The sequence below is a fragment of the Epinephelus fuscoguttatus genome, linkage group LG18 (assembly GCF_011397635.1).
Source record: "Epinephelus fuscoguttatus linkage group LG18, E.fuscoguttatus.final_Chr_v1".
Classification (NCBI taxonomy): domain Eukaryota; kingdom Metazoa; phylum Chordata; class Actinopteri; order Perciformes; family Serranidae; genus Epinephelus; species Epinephelus fuscoguttatus.
This window is the reverse complement of record NC_064769.1, coordinates 34,576,283-34,590,790: the sequence shown is the minus strand read 5'-3', so window position 1 is coordinate 34,590,790 and position 14,508 is coordinate 34,576,283. Positions and strand designations below refer to the sequence as shown.

The window sequence follows — 14,508 nt, the reverse complement described above, 5'->3', positions numbered from 1 at the left end:
CGCACGGACACGTGCATCGCCAGCACAAGCTTCAAGTGGCAACAGTTCAGCAGTGAGACTTCCGCAATTAAGTTTAGAGACAATAAACGCCTTTTTCCTTCTCCTTTTTTGATGTGTGTGCGTGAGAGTGAGAATCTTGCCATGTTACTCTAACCGTAATAACAGGCCTACTTTTGTGTATTTTCCAGTTTGCCTTTGTTAATTAAGCGCTGCATCACGACAGGTGCTAGCTTAGATAAACGCTTGTTCAGGTTAAGTTAGTTAGCTCTCATAACTTCTATTACGTATAATTGTACTGTGAATGGAGAGTTGTTTATTAGAGTTGTTTTGGATGTATATTTGTGGTTAGGTTTAGGACTAATGGTTTGGTTCAGGCTTTGGTATGGGGAAAACACATGTCGAAACAGTGGAAACAGTATGACACAACACTGTTCTGGGCTTCTGTAGAAACAAAATGGCCGACGCTGTGGAGGAGGACCCGCTCCGTATGTAGATTTAAACGGTTCATTCGAAGGTAACAAAAACGCCATTCTTAATTTCAGGTGATTATACACTCATGAAAACATAGTTATGAATATTGTAAACAATTTCGGCTAATATATGAGGCTAAATCATAAACACTGGACCCTGGGCTGCTCACCAAATATGTTGCGTGTTTACGAGTGTCAAGTGGCGTTATTTTCAGTCAAATTAAACTTAAATGATTCAGAACATCAAAGTTGTAGAGCTACATCAAGAGCAAAAGTTTTTCTGTGTGTGTGTGTGTGTGTGTGTCAACATCTGCTGCTGAGTGGCTGCCTAAATAATTGCAAGCTGTGAGAGCTGAAATGAGTTTCTTGATGACGGCGGTTTTGACACATTGAGCGGTAATGCAGGTACATATCCAGACATTTAAAAAGGAAAAGGGGCTATTTATTTTCTGTCTGGAGATGAAAAACAGCAGAACAAGAGAAGAAAGTGCTCGTGCTGTCGACAACTCACAGAGGATATTTTCCCCTGACTTAATTCCTTGGTGATATAAACGACAGCAGCAGCAGTACTTCTTTTTTGCTCGAGGAGTGCGTAAATGACACTCTAATGTAGATTAAAGTGAGACTGCACCATGAGGGCTTTTCAGCGTGTGTTGGGCTGCTGGTTGTTGTGAGGGTGGACCGCAAAGTATGTGTGTGTGGGGGGGTTGTGTGTGTGTAAATGCTGCTCTGTGCTGTTTTTGAACTAAGCTGCTGGAGATGGCATTTTAGCATGCACGGCAGAGCGGTTTGCCTGTCTATGCATTTCTTCTTTTTTTCTGTAGTTTCTCCCCCCTCCTCTTCGCTCAGCTCCTGTCATGCTTAACTGCCCTGTCTCTCTGCTACACCATCACCAATGTGTGTGTGTGTGTGTGTGTGTTCTCGGTATGTTGTGTGTGTGTGAAAAGTGGAGGTAAGCTCGACTGGGCTCTGGCTGTGCTGGTGAGATAACCCCACTCCTGATAAGCGCAGCAGGACAGTGACAGAAACACCCAGAGTTGTGCTCCTGGGGCATTTTCAAAGATTTTTTTGTCTCGCCACTTGAAATGATTCCTCCCTTGTTTTTCCACTCTTCCCAGATAAAGAAGTCCCCACAGCCACCCCCTCCACCCAGCCTCCAGCGGCAACACCAGGGAGCACAAAGGAAAGCAGCCCCAAAGCCAAAAGCTCATTGGCCGGAGGTTTGCTACAATCAGTGCTGACTCAAAAAGGACGACTTGTCTCCCAGAAAGGGGAGATCCTGCCCTCGGCTCTGCCCCAGAACCTGCTCCCTCTCCTGGGCAGAGGACTCAGCGTCGGCTCCCTCCCTGGAAGTCATTCCCTGGAGCATCAAAGCGGGGGATTACTGAGGAGGGTAAAACCCCCACCATCAGCTGCAGTGTCAGGCCGAGGCAGCGGTCCAACTGAGCCTCTTCCCACAGACACACACTCCCAGCTGCCTCGCACACAAACACACACACATGCCCCTGAGCAGGAGGAGATCACCACTGTGGGCACAATGCTGGAAGGAGACACAGACACAGAGACAGAGACAGAGACACCTTCATCAGGTACAAGTAGTCATCGTTTAGTTTGACATATGCATACTAACAGCTTACACTGGTGCAAAGTAATTGAGATATATTTACTCATGTGTTGTATCAAGTACAGCTTTGAGGTGCTTTACTTGAATACTTCCAATTCATACTTTATACTCCACTACATTTCAGACATTAATATTGTATTTTCTATCCATGCTCTGTGGACTAAAATATCCTGACACCCTGTATCCTCACATGAGGACATCACATTTTGGGTTTACTTGACCTTATACTTCATTCTTCGTAACTCAGACCTGTTGTCCTCATTCGTGGACACTTTCTGTGCCATCTAGTGGTAGTAAGAGCACAGTACACTAATCCATGTAAAAACAAGATGGCAGCCATCTCTGCCAAGTCTGTTTGCAGCCGATCCTGACACAAAAGTGGACAAAACCTGATCACATTTGATGGTTGAAACTTGTTTATTTCTGATTCACACTGTTAATTAAGAAATTTGAAGACATTAGGACTTTATTATCGTCTCGTTTTAGGACATTGGGACTTAATTATCGTAGACAACGTTTAGCTTTTTATACTTATCAGGTCCTACTGATCCCACATAGTTGGGAGAAATTCAAAGAGTATACCAAACAAAATTTCAGGTCTCAGGAGGATACCTCAACAACTACTGGACAGATTGCAATGAAAATTTCTACATACTCATGTTGCCCAGATGATGAACCCTAACGACTCTGGGGATCCTCTGATGACTTTTCCCTTCAGCACTATCGCGAGGTTATGTGTGAAAGGTCTCCAACAACTATTGCATTGATTTTCACAAACTTCAGTTCAGGCATTCATAATGAACTTTCATCCCTTTCCTTTAACTTTTCCTCTAGCGCCATGATCAGGTCAACATTTTACTTGTATTATTGGATTGTTATGAATGATGCAGCGTTGTACTGTTTTAGCTGCTCGACGTGGAGCTAAATATAAACACTGAATTCTGAAATACAGTGGAGTGCAAGTGTGAAGTGGCATAAAATGGTTGTAAAAAGTACCTCAAATTTGTACTTAAAGCTGGGGTAGACAGGAATCTGGAAAAGGCAAAAACAACACAGCAGAATCTGAAAATCCTCCCTCCTCCTGCAGCTCTCCCTCTCAGTCCTAAGCCCCTCCCACCAGACGACCACAAGCATATGCAAGTGTCTCCCCATACACTGATTTATTGTAAAGTTGCACCCAGCTCATCTACTCAGCCCCTCTTTGCCTCGCTCTTACTCTCTCTGTTTATCAGGCCACAGATGAGACAGGAATTAGCTGCTAGCCATACCGCCGTCCCTTCTCCTTGCTCCCTGCCACTGTGGACTGCTTCACCGAAAGAAGAGCATGCAGCAGCTTGGTTGATAGCTGTGGTGGCTCAAGTTCAGTCAGCACAAACACTCCAGCGCCGGGTGTCACAACAGGTTGATGGCCAGGGGCAGCAAAGGGTTTAACCTGTGTAACAGCAGCAACAGAAAGTTTGCTAATCAAGTGGGGAGTTTTGGCTGTCTGGTTCTCCCGAGCTGGGGTTTGCGCTGGCTGGATTTGGTTTGCTGTGGCCACTGACTGGGGGTCCATCTTCGAAGCTGCTGCCGGCTGTCCTCCCGGCGAGATGGTCTGTAGCGGTGGGGAGTGAAGCGGAGGACATACTGTGATTTGAGGCTCTAGCTAACGTTAGCTACATAAACATGAACTTGAAGCTGCAGCCGTGAGTCCTTGACTGCGGTTAGCGGAAGGCCAAAATATTAGCACCATTTTATTCTGTTTATTGTCAGAACCCCTTTTGATCAGTCTGTCTTCATTTTGTTGGGTTGCTCAGCAGTGTAGGCAGCTGTTGCCAACGCTGGGACAGCAACTTTCTCTGCAGTATTCTCCACCATTGAATCAGGCTTTGACCATCTAAAGGGACATGCACGTGCATCTGCATTTGTAGAACAGCCAATAGGAACACCCTCTCTTTGAACTGACCTGTGATTGGCCAGAGTCTCCAGTCATGGGCTAGATTTTCTAAAGCCTGAAAACATAGCCAAGAGGTTTTGCAGAAGTTGTTTTCCCAATGCTGCCCTCATGAAACAGCCTACCCCAGCTTTAAGTTTAGTACTTGAATAAGTGTACTTGATTAAATGCCACTTAAATTACATATTGAAAGCAGGGCTTTTGCTGCTGATGTAGGTTTTCTTTTTACATTGTGATACTATGTAATTACTGATAGTACCAGAATCTGAACACTTCACCCATCACTGATCTCACATCAATCTTTAGAGGAGCGGAGAATGTGATTATTTATTTCAAGTCACTGTTAACAGCCTCGCTGTGCCTCCTTGTGTCTGCTGTGTAGCCGCTTTGATCCCTGTAATTTCCGTCATTAATTATACACAGCAGGGATTTCCAATGAGTTTCCAGTCAGGCTCACATTAAAGGGATTACAAGGCAGGGTTGAGAACAAAAAGAAATAAAAAATAAAAAAAAGGCCAGTGCAAAATAAACTCCTCTGCTGCTCTCTCCTCCAGCTTTGTCGAACTGCATGGTGAATTTCTCAGACCCAGAGGGATACATCGACTCCACTGATGACCCCCCTCTGCCCGACGGCACCTTCTTACACTGCACCTACACTGTGACCGTGTACACCGGCTATGGAGTGGAGCTGCAGGTACACAGCAACAGCACGACGCAGTGCAAACACAAACAGACTGCAGATAAGCCATCGCATATTCACTGTTAGCTGTGTCGCTGGTTATCATGCTGGACATCATGTTGCAGTGAGGTGTGTTTGTATCAGTCTGTTGTGATCTGATCTGATCTCAGGTGGAACTCTGCCTCCTAGTGGCAGCTGCTGCTCTCTGTGTATGTGCACGGTGGTAGGTTCAAGCTTTTGATTCGACACATACTCAACATTTCTCTACTTTTGTCCTCCAGTACTGTGCTTGAAATATACATATAACAATACAATATGTACAACACAGATAAGATGGTATGTACAATATATAATATAAAACATCAGATATCATATATATACATAACTGTAATATAAGGTTTTAGTGCATAACAATGAACATATTAAGAGGAAAGACAAAGAAAAAAACAAGTAATTCAAAAGTCAGAAATAGAAAAAATTACAATAAAAATACATGAAAAATATATTTTTAAAAAAAAAGGATTATATTTTATGGATTTTTTAAAAATACTGTCCACTGTATGAACACTGACATTAGTTTATATTAAGGAACAAATAAATAAGTATGTACATGCTTAAAGGTCAAGTATGTAGGATTTAGGGTGATATATTGGCAGAAATGGAATATAATATACTAAGTATGTTTTCTTTAGTGTATAATCACCTGAAAATAAAAGTTGTTGTGTTTTTGTTACCTTAGAATGGTACGTTTATATCTACATAGGGAGCGGGTCCTTGTCTTTGGAGATCGCCATGTTGCACCGCTGTGTTTCTACAGTAGCCCAGAGCAGACAAACCAAACACTGGCTCCAGATAGGGACATTCGTATTTTCACGTTGTCGTGTTAGCCACCATATTTAAAAGCCCATCTGCATGGAGCAGAATTGAGAAAACATTGATTTGTGACGTGAAAACACTGAATGAAGCAGTGTTTTAACTGGTTTAAATCACCTGGTCTGTTTGTTTTGAAAAGGGAAAGACCTCTGTGGAAAATTCTGCTCCCGCTTAAAACCTCCTGAACGTCTGAATCTAAAGTTATTCTAGAAAAAAGGCGGGCACACTTAACAGGTGTTAGGGGAGCTGCTCTTCTTCTATACCAAACAGCATCGGAGAAACACTGATTTGTAACCTGAAACTGCTTTATTCAGATTTTCGTTACTGGTTTAAATCACATGATCTTTTTTGTTTTAGAGAGGAGGAGACCTCTGTGGATAATTCAGCTCCCAGTAAAAACCTCCTGAACAATGAACGCTGAAGGAACGTAGTTTCAGCTGGTTGCAGTCTTCAGTCCTCATCACCAAAATCTTACACAGTGGACTTTTAATCATTCAGAAAACCCAAGTGCCTTCAGAACATTACTGCAACAGCAGACTTAATATCTCATTTTCAAACATGAGCAAAACAGCACTCTTTTTCTCTCAATCACAGGCACACACACTGTGTTCATCATTTTATACTTGTGAAGACCGTCGCTGACTTCATTTATTCCCTGGCACCTACCATTAACCTTGAGATAAGACAAGATAAGATAAGATAAGATAAGATAAGATAAGATACACCTTTATTGATCCCACAACTGAGAAATTCCAGTGTTACAGCAGTCAAAGAGAAGTCAGATTAAAAATTTCAAAAATTAAAAACTGAAAAACTAGGCATGCAAAAAAAAAAGTACGAAAATACAAGAAACAGCAAAAAATAATAACAGTGATAATAATGAGCAGTGGAAAGAAGAGAGCATATTTAGTGCAAAGTGACCATGGCACAATTTATCGTGAGCAGTGCTGGTTGTGTAGTCTGACAGCAGCAGGCAGCAAGCATTACAACTAAATGCCTGATCCCAACTCTAACGCCTCGTTTACACATGACTTTATGTAAGTATGCGAATCAAACAGAAGCAAATCAACCTCTGCAATCTTTGATGTGTTTGTGAAACTCCTTCTTCGTTTTTTTATTCAGTCCAGAATTTGTTTTGCAGCAGATTTTGGACAGACCGTATTGCTGTGCCAGCATAAAAACAAATTCCCTAACAGACTGATGAATGTAATACAGCTCTATTTATACATTTTTTCTGAGTGAAACATTTGACGGCATGTTTAGCTAGCTAACACTGGCAGCGTCCTAGCTGTGTGACAAATAGAGCGCGTGCATAGTGGTTCATACGTCTTTTTAAAGAATATTTAACAAAACTGGCTACACACCTGACAGACCACACTTGTCACTCATTTGTCTCCATGCATCATTGGTCCTATTTTTGTCACTGTGTTTCTCCATGTGCATATTCCACAGGACTGGTATGTGAAAAACGTTTAAAATGAACTTTTCTGCCAATTCTGCTGTGGCATTTTCTTTCCATCTGTAAAGAGATGAATTTCCTTGTGTTGAACACTAGGGGGCATACTTTCGCGGCAGTCTGATACGCCACCAGCAACAACCAAACTTGTCAAATACCCCTGCTTTGTTAGTGGATGTTAGCGTCAGACAACGATGTACCAAGACACTCTTTACTGGTGTATGATATGCACCAAGCGGCAGCTATTTCTGACGCCGCCAGCAGTTACGATGGTATTAAGAGCGAGAAAGTTCATAAAGGATGGGAGGGAGGGGAGATAGATTGAACAAACAAACCCCGGACTTTCACCCAGGAGTTCATCAACATAGTGTGCTAGTATATGTAGGATGGTATGTTTGGTACGTATTTGACATGACGTATGTCACGTGACTTACGTTAGGTTTGTAACAACCATTCTTATTTAAGCCATACCGTGATGTTTTTTTCCGAAACCTTACCACATGATTTTCTTGCCTAAACTTGAGGAAATAAGTGTAAAAACAAGGTGTTTTACCTGCGTTGTAAGTTTATTTTGAAAAAGACTGTCTACATGTAACAAGCAGAAATTATAAATGTAAAAAATTGTAAATTGGAAACATATTTTGAAAAGACACAAGACGCTGTTGGTGAACATCCAAAACTGATGCAGGAAGGCACCTAGCGCATCATATTTTGATGCTTTAGTCCACTGATAAAGTGGCGGTATTTGACGAGTTGGGATGAGAACGGGTTGGAAATACAGACACAAAACAAGTCTGTGTGGTAATGAGGCAGTACCCTGACCCTAACCTAAACCTAATTCTATCTTTAAAAAAGTCTGAAATATCCCCACAATGCAGATATGTCTTCACTCACAAGGTTTAAACCTGAAATTGGTCCTCACAAAGACAGCAACACAAGCCCATGCACACAAACACAGACACAGAATGTAATTTCGGTTCACTGCAGCTGACAGTTTCATTGGTTCAGCGCTCAGATTTCATATATTACCAAACAAAATAACAAAATGGATTCTGTTTCCCTCCAACGTCTGACAACTATCAACACATTTTGGAACAAGAGCTGCACTCTTGGAGAAATTTGCAACATCATGATGCAAATTGAAACCCAGAGACAATGACGGAGCTGATTCTGTGCTACAAACAATGGACTCTGGAGCATTAGCTCCTGAATTTGAGCAAGAAGATTAAGACAGAGAATAAGTTACAGCTGAAACTGAAGCTGTTTATTCAACCCTTTTTTATGAAGCTTTACCTCTATTGCGAGCATTTGTCTCCATAGCTTACTGAAACCTGCAGGAACTGTTAAAGGCACTGATTTGTTGCAGACGCAGCACATGTACATTTATACAAATCTAACAACATATAGACACTTAAACGGTTTGTAAAGAATGATGAAGTTCATAAGTGTGTGAACACAGTATGGCAGAGGAAGTGTGGCGGGACGCAATAGCTTGTCAAGCTATGCAAGCCATAGATGTTTATGGTCTCATTTATACCTCCTTTACGTACAAATATAGATACGTCTGTTTCAAACATAAATCTCACTACCCTAATATTTCCATGTGTCCTTTATGATAGCATAGATACAGCCAATCGATGGCACTAGAAGGCGGAGTTAATAGTATCACACAGCAAACGTGGTGACAATGAGGTCATAATAATGTACCTTTTAACGGAGGCAGCGTCGTAGAAGGTGGTGGACTGCAAGGCCATTGAATACACTGTAATGTATAGACGGAAAAGTCTTTCACAATATTAGCAATTTGTTCCATTACAACATTTTTTAAACGTCTTTGTCGTCTCCTATAGTCGTAACTCGCTTGAACTACGTTACATTGACCCCACGAACATGCACAAATATGGACGAAATGAATGCAGACGAGACTGTTGTCGTGAACCCGGTAGCTCAAGAGTACCTTCAGGAAGTTTCTTCAAATTTGGCACAGACATCCACCTGGACTCAGTGATGAACTGCTTAGAATTTGTTGGTCAAAGGTCAAGGTCACTTTGACCTTGCATCTGTCTTATACTTTTGAACATGATAGCTTAGGAACACCTTGAGAGATATTCTTAAAATTTGGCACAAACATCCACTTGGACTCAGCGATAAACTGATTGGAATATGGTGGTCAAAAGTCAAAGATCAAGGTCACTGTGACCTTGTCCATTGTATTCTCATGAACCCGGTATCTCAAGAGTACCCTGAGGGAATTTCTTCAAATTTGGCACAAACGTCCACTTAGACTCAGTGATGGACAGAGTAGAATTTGGTGGTCACAGCTTAAGGTTACCATGACCTTGCGTCTGTCTTATTCTTGTGAACGTGATAGCTTAGGAACACCTTGAGAGATATTTTTAAAATTTGGCACAAACATCCACTTGGACTCAGTGATAACCTGATGAAAATATGATTGTCAAAAGTCAAAGATCAAGGTCACTGTGACCTCGTCTGTCATATTCTCGTGAACCCAGTATCTCAAGAGTACCTTGAGGGAGTTTCTTCAAATTTGGCACAAACGTCCACTTAGATTCAGTGATGAACTGAGTAGAATTTGGTGGTCACAACTTAAGGTCACCATGACCTTGCATCTGTCTTATTCTTATGAATGTGATAGTTTAGGAACACCTTAAGGGATATTCTTCAAATTAGACACAAACATCCACTTGGACTTAGCAATAAATTGATTGGAATATGGTGGTCAAAAGTCAAAGATCAAGGTCACTGTGACCTTGTCTGTTTTATTCTCATGACCCAGGTATCTCAAGAGTACCTTGGGGAAGTTTCTTTAAATTTGGCACAAAAGTCTACTTATACTCAGTGATGAAGTGAGTAGAATTTGGTGATCACAGCTTAAGGTCACCATGACCTTGCATCTGTCTTATGTTATATCTCAGGAACATCTTGAGAGATATTCCTCAAATTTGGCACAAACATCCACTTGGACTCAGCGATAAACTAATTAGAATATGGTGGTCAAAAGTCAAAGATCAAGGTCACTGTGACCTCACAAAGCATGTTTTCAGCCATAACTCAAGAATCCATACTCTAATTATGACAAAATTTCACACAAATGTCTAACAGGATAAAATAATAAGGTGTTGACATTTTAAATCCAAAAGGTCAAAGGCCAACTTCACCATGACATCATAATGTTCTGCAAAAACACCTTTCGGGCTACTACATCACATCTCAGGAACAGAAGGGGAGACATGTGGGCAGATAATGAATTGGTGACACTAATCTTGGGTGATCACCTTGAACCTGTGCTGATTGTGTAGCTCATCTGTGCTGCCAAAGAGAAGATGTGTGTGAAGCATCCATGTTTTCACAGACATGGATGTAAACTGTTAACTGCAACTTGCCTGGTTCGCAGAGTCATACAATCATGAGGCGATAATTCTAGTTTTTTTGTTTGTGTTCCTTTGTGATCATTGGTTCCGCTCTTTTATGAGGTTTTTGTGGGTCTGTGAACGCAGCACAGGCAGAACTATGAACAAGTTGTTTTCCTCCCAGCTCCTCAGATTTTTCCACGCATGGAGGGGTCCTCTCAGACATCTGATTGGACCCAATCAAGCTTTTGGTGGCAGGAAATTATAATGTTTTGAATGGTGGTGTAAAAAATTTGACTTGAAGTTTAGCATGACACTGGTTTGAGCTGTTTGATTCACTTCAGTACAAAACTAGACTGTAAAAATCACAGATTATAAGGCTGGTATCACAGAGTTTATTTTCTTTCAGTAAGTTTTTTAATGAGCTCACAGCATAGGTGATTCTGTCGATCTTAGATTAATGAGAGGTAATAACAAACATCCCTTAAGAGTATCTCTTAAGCGCAACCTGAGTACCATTAAGTCTTATTTACCACTGCAATATCTGAATTAAAAAAGACAAAACTTAACTTGGAAGTAGGCACTTTCCTCATCTTTACTTTTAAACTTGTGTTGTCCTGTGTGTTCAGGTGAAGAGCGTGAACCTCTCAGAAGGCGAGCAGCTGTCTATCAGGGGTGCAGATGAACGAGGCGCCCTTCTGGTCCTGGCCAATCACACGCTGCTGGTTGAAGGTCAGGTGATCCGCAGTCCCACCAACACTCTGTCCGTCTACTACCGCTCTGCACCGGAGGCGAGCATGGGCATCTTCCAGCTGCACTATCAGAGTGAGTGTGGACACAAATTTAAATATTCATATATATATTTAACACCCTATACAAATTCAATAGATGTGAATTCTTCATTAGCGCCTGGGGGGGTGTTTGTACCCTGTATACATGCTAATTGCATCATCAAAAAACTTCTCGTCTAATCACTTAGCACGGTGATTGAATCTGTCGTGTGAATTAGTTGATGAGAGCTCTGATTAATTGGCTCTCGTCTCATTAGGAGGCTGAGGATATGGGAGTTGGTATAGAGTGTGTGTGTGGTGTGTATGTTTCTGTATATGTGTGTTTGGCTGTGCCAGCCCATAATGGATATGACAAGGACTGGAAAGGAGGAAGCATCAGAGTGTTAAGACCCACCTGTGCCATTAATCACAGCCATCTAATCCTCTTACATCAGCGGCAGGTAGGGGAACAGCGCAGAGTCTCAGCGACTAAGATTAAAATGCCTCCGCAGACAGAGATATGCTCAAGATGAGGCATGAAAAACAGCGTTTAGGGAATAAAAACAACACAAACAGAGCAGGAATATTATCACTTACAGCTTACAAAGCTCATTTAATTATGATTATTTAATTAAAATTCACCCGTGGGTGTGTGATTTCTCAAGTGATCCTCCAAATAGAGTGGAAACAGAAACATTGACCTAAAGTGCTAATTTACAAACGTTTACAGCTGACTTAATTAATTAAAGAGTGGCTCCATTATTTCATTCTTTTTTTCAGTCTGTAGCCTCCCAGTAGTGTTCTTTATGTATTTAAATTTTGGTCAAAGAGCATATTTTTTAGTCCCAAAATCATAGACTCCTGTTTTGAAGCCTTGAATTTGTCATTGGTTGTGTTTTTTTGGAGCCACAAGTGACCATATTTGGGTAAGAGGGTGGAGCTGTGGAGGAGCCGAGGACACTATCGGCAGACAGCCTGTCACTGAAACCGAATGATGCGTATCTTTAAGCCTTAAAGCAGCTGTGCGGATCTTTACGTTTTTGTTGATTATAGCGCCCCCTTTGGTCGAAGCGGTATGACACCCACAGCCTGGTGTCGTAAAATTCTGACTGCAGCCGGCATTCGGCTTCATTTGTAAAATCTCGACTGCAACCGGCAATTACCGCATGCATTTGTTTGGGAGAGCGAGAGGAAAATCATAAATGTTCTGGCGTAGCTCTGAATTTCTTATAAACTGAGGACGTCTACCTGCTGTATATTTGTGTTCATGGTCACAGTCACAGATAATTTTGTGGCGTTTGTTGTAACGTTACTACACAAAAGCGGTTCACATCAGCTAACGTTACATTTAGCTTGCTTATAACTTCCATGTCGTTATATATTAAAGTGAAACAACGTCTAACAAGTTGCAGTATTTTGTCTATGTTGGAGCCATTTTTAGTTACTCATTTAAATACAGAAATGCCACCATCTGGTGTTGACCAGTGGTATTAACGAAAGGCCTTTATAATCGGGTCACTAGTTGCATGCAGGTGTGCAACAAACAGTCAATGCTGAGAGAGCACACAGTCTTTTACTGCTCTGCTCTGCTCAGTTTTGTTTTGATACTCGACACTTACTGACACAATATTGAACGCTATTTTTTTGGATATCAATCGATTGAGTGATATTAGCGTATGTTTGTTTATTTGTACTTTTCATTCGATTTATTTGATGCATGTTAGAGCTCAGAGCCAACACATGCACACGCTCACACAATCCACACGTAACCAACCGGACAGACTACAATCAACTTCAACAAACCAAGTAAGTGCAATAACAAACAAAACTCGAAGCACGTAAAGGAACTCTCGACGGCATAAAGACTTTAGCTAAGCACCAAGTTAAAGTTAGTTTGACCTAATAGTCTAAATAAAAACAAATATGACATACCTGTCGATTAGGAAAAGGGCCAACTCCGGATCAGTTTTAAAACCTTTCAAATCTCTCTCTCCACTTGGTGAATGCCCGACCGAGGTTTACAAGCGTTTGGGCTCGAGCCCTATCACTGTCCCGTTTAGCCTTCTTCTGTTCTTCTGTTCTTTTTCTTTTAGATGGTGCTCCTTCTTTATCTGCCATGACATCGAAGGTACAACCAAGTCCTTATAGATACATCTGGTAAAACTGTTATGTGTTCAGCAATGCCCGTTGCGTACCGCTTACTCGAAGAACACTGTCTGTAAACATGGCTCTTCTTCTTCTTCTTCTCTCAATTTATTGGCAGATCGCAAACAACTTCCAGGTGCATACCACCACCTACTGTACAAGAGTGTGCAACATCATGTCATTTAGCCTGTTTCTTAAATCCTACTCGTAAACACGTCTCCTTCTTCTTCTGTGGTTTAATGGCTGTGGGCTGCTGCGGGCGTGCAGACTTACTTCCACCTCCGGGTGCCGTATTCTGGTTTGGTGACTTCCGCTGTATCCGACCCGAGCCAGGCTATGCTAAATAGCCATATAGAGAAAGGCTTTTTTGTTGCTGTTGGGTTCAAATAAATATGCGGATCTTCAAGGGGGGGTGATACGAACTAGGGACAGTTTTATAAATGGTAAAAAGTTCCGCACAGCTGCTTTAATAAAACGTTAACGGGTGAGTTATATTAAAATTCACCCCCTGTACAGTTGTCATAAACAGGGAAATTAGCTACAGAGAACAAAATTGTCTCTTGTACCAGGCTGTAAACATGCTTATTTCTACTGTACAGTTGGGTATTTTAACATGGAGGTCAATGGGGAATGACTAGCTTCTGGAGCGAGCTTCAAGTAGCCATTAGAGGAACTGCAGTTTTTGGCACTTCAGTGTTGGCTTCAGCCCTGGAGGTTGCCGCTTGGTCAAACAAGGGCTGCCCCCGACTAAGAATATTCCTAATGGACCAACAGTCCTCATCAGGGTCCATCACTGGACTAGTCTCCCGCATGTTTCTGATTTGAATGTAATGATTAAATGATATATTTTGGTGGTTTGAGTTGAAGGTGTGAGAAAGAATAGTATCAGTAACATTGTTAACACTGTGCTACATTACAGAGAAATACAAACCGTACTAATGAACCTTCATTAATATAGGCCTATATTTTATCTCCAAGTGCACGTCACACACTGAGCGAGCCGCCTGTTAATGACGCTGTGGGCTAATGGGCATGTAGCTACTTCCATGTTTCAGATGATACGTCATGTTTGTAGTCGACCAATGAAGATGAGTTTACATATCACCTTGGGTTCGTCCTTCACCTTCTCAAAATGATCCCACACTTTGGATTTCCTGCCCGACATGTTATTAACTAGCCTGTGGAAT

The 14,508-nt window shown here is 41.6% G+C and overlaps 1 protein-coding gene across 3 annotated transcripts in view; it reads left to right on the top strand.

Moving 5' to 3' along the window:
* LOC125906329 (seizure 6-like protein) overlaps window positions 1-14,508 on the top strand; it is a 109,548-nt gene that overhangs the window by 52,420 nt on the left and 42,620 nt on the right. For all 3 annotated transcript variants that reach the window (XM_049604929.1, XM_049604926.1, XM_049604930.1), the window contains exons 2-4: window positions 1,589-2,059; window positions 4,582-4,721; window positions 11,036-11,231. In XM_049604929.1, the coding sequence (XP_049460886.1) occupies window positions 1,589-2,059; window positions 4,582-4,721; window positions 11,036-11,231 (807 nt within the window). The remainder of the gene's footprint in view (window positions 1-1,588; window positions 2,060-4,581; window positions 4,722-11,035; window positions 11,232-14,508) is intronic.